Source organism: Protomyctophum bolini (genome assembly GCF_963924005.1).
Source record: "Protomyctophum bolini genome assembly, chromosome: 13".
Classification (NCBI taxonomy): Eukaryota; Metazoa; Chordata; class Actinopteri; order Myctophiformes; family Myctophidae; genus Protomyctophum; species Protomyctophum bolini.
In genome coordinates this window covers 27,345,728-27,349,203 of record NC_137874.1, presented here as the reverse complement: position 1 = coordinate 27,349,203, position 3,476 = coordinate 27,345,728, and the positions used below count along the sequence as shown (strand labels likewise).

Below are 3,476 nucleotides of genomic sequence, written 5' to 3'. Positions count from 1 at the left end.
AGAGCAGTCATGAGTACAAATATCTTAAATGTACAAAGAAACAACTGACTTATTTAATTGCGAACGCACTGAGCACTTACTATGAGACCTAGCAGATCATGTCTGTCCGTGTGTCCGTGTGTCTGTCCCGCTATCCAAATATGGAGTGTGTTGCATCAGCAATCACTCAGCTCCATATATGGGCACAAAAGGGGCCAGGTCCACTCAGCTCCATATATGGGCACAAAAGGGGCCAGGTCCACATATACAGTAACAGCGGGACAGACACACAGACAGACATGATCTCCAGGGTCTCAGCTGCGTTCGCTTCCCGCGTTTGCGCGTCTTACTGGTATTATGTGCCAAGTAATGGGTTCTGTGTTAAGTAATTTGTTTCACAATGTATTACTATCTGTCTGTGATCCCCAGCTACTGAGTGAGCACTGGGATTCAGCACATACCTGTATGTGGTGAATACAATCCGCTTTATTTGTTCTGACAGCCAAAATTTTGTTTTTCTGAAGAACAAGTTGTATGTTGAGTCTGTTTCATCAACATACAGTAATATGTATTTTGGGGGCCTTGGGTGTGTGTAACTGTAAAGGTAGATCTTTATTGATAACGCAGGAGATATTAGCCGCCCACCCTAAAGTTGGGTTCTGCTTGAAGTTTTTTCTAACCCAACACCCCCCTAGACATACATAACTTTTTTCAGAAACTGCATTCATTTTACACAGCATTATAACATTTTAACTAGAAAGTGAATGTGACTCTAAAAAGAGTCATTTTTCCCCCTGTCCCTTATTTGAAGAGGAAAGAAAATCTTACAAAATGGTATGGGCCATCTTTAGTGGCCAAAGAGACTATGCTATTGCCAAAGCGTGTGTGTGTGTGTGTGTGTATTATAGGGTGGAGTACACAAGAGAGAGCAAGGGTGAGAAAGCACTTTGTTGTAGGAGCTAATCCACTTAGTGAGACTTTCATCTATCTGGCCTTAACCTAGTGCCAAACATTTCTTCCTTCATTACTCTGATGAACAGAGACAGAAATGTGGCGATAGTGAATGGCTACGTGTTTTGATGCTGTAAGCAATTTATACTGTGTAACAAATAATTTCAAACTAATTCAGTCAATCACCTTTTTACATTTTATATCTCAATGTAATGTAATCTTCTTTGTGTCTTCCCCAGTATTTTACTGTGATCTTATAAAAGCCACCGTTCATACATTACTTGAGTAAAATTATAAATGAAAGTCAAAAGCATTAACTGTAACATTAGCAGTGTTTAGAAGATTAGCCAGCCTAGCTTAGTGTAAGCAGCCCTCCTTCCTTCCATCCCTGATTGAACCACAGTATTGTCAAGGAGCAAGGGGACTGACTATTGCATAATAACTCAATGACTTCTGGATCAGTTTCTCTTCACAATCATGGTAAAGCAGTATACCACTAGATTCAAATATATAATTCTAGGTACAGTTCTCAGATATGAATAACATGTTCTGCTGTTTGCCAGGGGTACATCGCTTGCAACAGGAGACTGTCCACTGTGAGATTGTATGGACTGCTACTGTTGTTGGGGTCCTTCCACAGGGTGTTCACTCAGCTGCTAGCCTCGGAAACCGCAGGCGTTACTCAACTGCCTGAACTAAGAGAAGAAGAGGAATATAGTGGTAAGATCTCATAATTATTATACCAATTTACCAAATTGTATACATGTTGGTTTGATAATGGCACAGGATACAAACAAGTAGCTGGGTTACCTCTAAAGTCTAAACAATTATAACATGATGGGAGTAGTACATTGTTTTATTGGGCCTACATGTCAGCCTTGACTTGACTCATTTGTGTTCCACATTTAAGGCTTCACAACTCGGGCTCTATTTGTCATGGCAATGGATTAGTAGTAAAATAAGCTGACAAAGGTAACCTATCCTAGGTGAAAGAGAATGGATGGTCGAGCCAGACTTCATAGATGACACATACTGGTCTGGGACTGCCCCCCTGTGTTTGGGAGGCTGTAAGGGGAGACACCAGGAGCTGAGGAGAGATCGCTGTGGAGACTCTGAATGTTGCTGGTTTGGTTTCAAGTTCCTCTGCAGAGGTTACACTCACAACAAAAACTACATTATCCAGGCAGTAGTTGTCTTTGTAGATTAAACTACACTCGGTATATAGGAGGTAATTGTCTCAGAAAATGTTTTGTATAAAACTTATTTTATCTTTTTATCTTAAAATCATCTTTAAGATTTCTCTGTGTGTGGCAGTGAACTGTGGTCGGCCGGATGTGGACCATAATGGCATGGTGTATGGAAATGACTGGTGGGTAGGCTCTGTCGTGAGGTATGCTTGTCGCAATGGTTTCATGCTGGTAGGTGACCCCACCAGAACCTGTCAACCCAACGGCCTTTGGACTCCTAAACCCATCTGCCTCCGTAAGTAAACAATTTACAATTTAGGCATTTAGCAGACGCTCTTAATCCAGAGCGACTTACATTTAAGCAAAAACAAAGCATATCATGCTAAACGGGGTGAAATTGATCATTCATTCCCAATGATCTGATTGTAAAAGTTCAGAATATCAGTGGACTTGTCTCTGTGTCCTGTCTCTCTTTAGGGATGTGTCAGTTCAGAATATCAGTGGACTTGTCTCTGTGTCCTGTCTCTCTTTAGGGATGTGTCAACAGGGGATTATTGAGATCAATGAGAGGGAGTTGAATGGAACCTGCTCCTCCACCTGCACCAACAAAAGCTACGTCGGTCCCCTCAAGCAAGGCTGCAGCCGCATCGACAACTGTACAAAGAAGGAGACTGGCTGGAAACGTTTTTTTGCGCAATGTTCCCCCTGCGTGTGTGATTGCTCCATATCCTGCGGTGAGTGCTACTCAGCCAATCAGAAATTCAGAATGTGTAGTAATTGGGGGTGGGAGGTGTTTTCCTAACCACTTTATATTCAGCACACTTGAATGTGTGCCTAATTGTTACAGTAGGAGAAGCATGTTCTTGTACATGTTCCTAATTGCAGGCAATTACATACACAGAAAATGCTAGCAAATGTCTTGTTTTAATTTATTCTCTTATTCTCTAGTGTCTGGCTAAGACGTGATGAAAAATCAAGTTGAGACAGCAGAGAGATCATATGAAGCACAAACACATTGGCAGCCTGGGCTCCACAGGACAGGTCCTCCAAAATTTGAAATACATTGCTGCTTCAGCTATTGTGTGGATGCTGGCGTTTTACTGATCAATCAACCCTTCTGGGACTTTAAAGATATTATAATGTCTCCTCTGTGTTTGTGGAACTATCCATTTTGATGAGAGAGAACGCTGTGCTTGACAGTCAAAGCTCTCAAATTAATTTGTGGTTATAAGCAATCGTGTTATTGCAAAGCTGTTGTTTTTTTCTACACATACTGTATACCTTGAGACAGTTCCTATTAACTGAGAGCCAAAGCAAATAACCTTAGATAGCCCTAGTTAGAATATCCTTATAGGTGCA

The 3,476-nt window shown here is 41.4% G+C and overlaps 1 protein-coding gene across 1 annotated transcript; it reads left to right on the top strand.

Moving 5' to 3' along the window:
* Positions 1-2,263: 2,263 nt before the first annotated feature.
* Positions 2,264-3,158, top strand: LOC308326525 (sushi, von Willebrand factor type A, EGF and pentraxin domain-containing protein 1). The gene is made up of 3 exons (XM_080779451.1): positions 2,264-2,412; positions 2,651-2,851; positions 3,066-3,158. Exons 1-3 carry the CDS (start codon positions 2,280-2,282, stop codon positions 3,074-3,076), a joined length of 345 nt encoding a protein of 114 aa, XP_080635577.1. The 5' UTR covers positions 2,264-2,279; the 3' UTR covers positions 3,077-3,158.
* Positions 3,159-3,476: the final 318 nt, after the last annotated feature.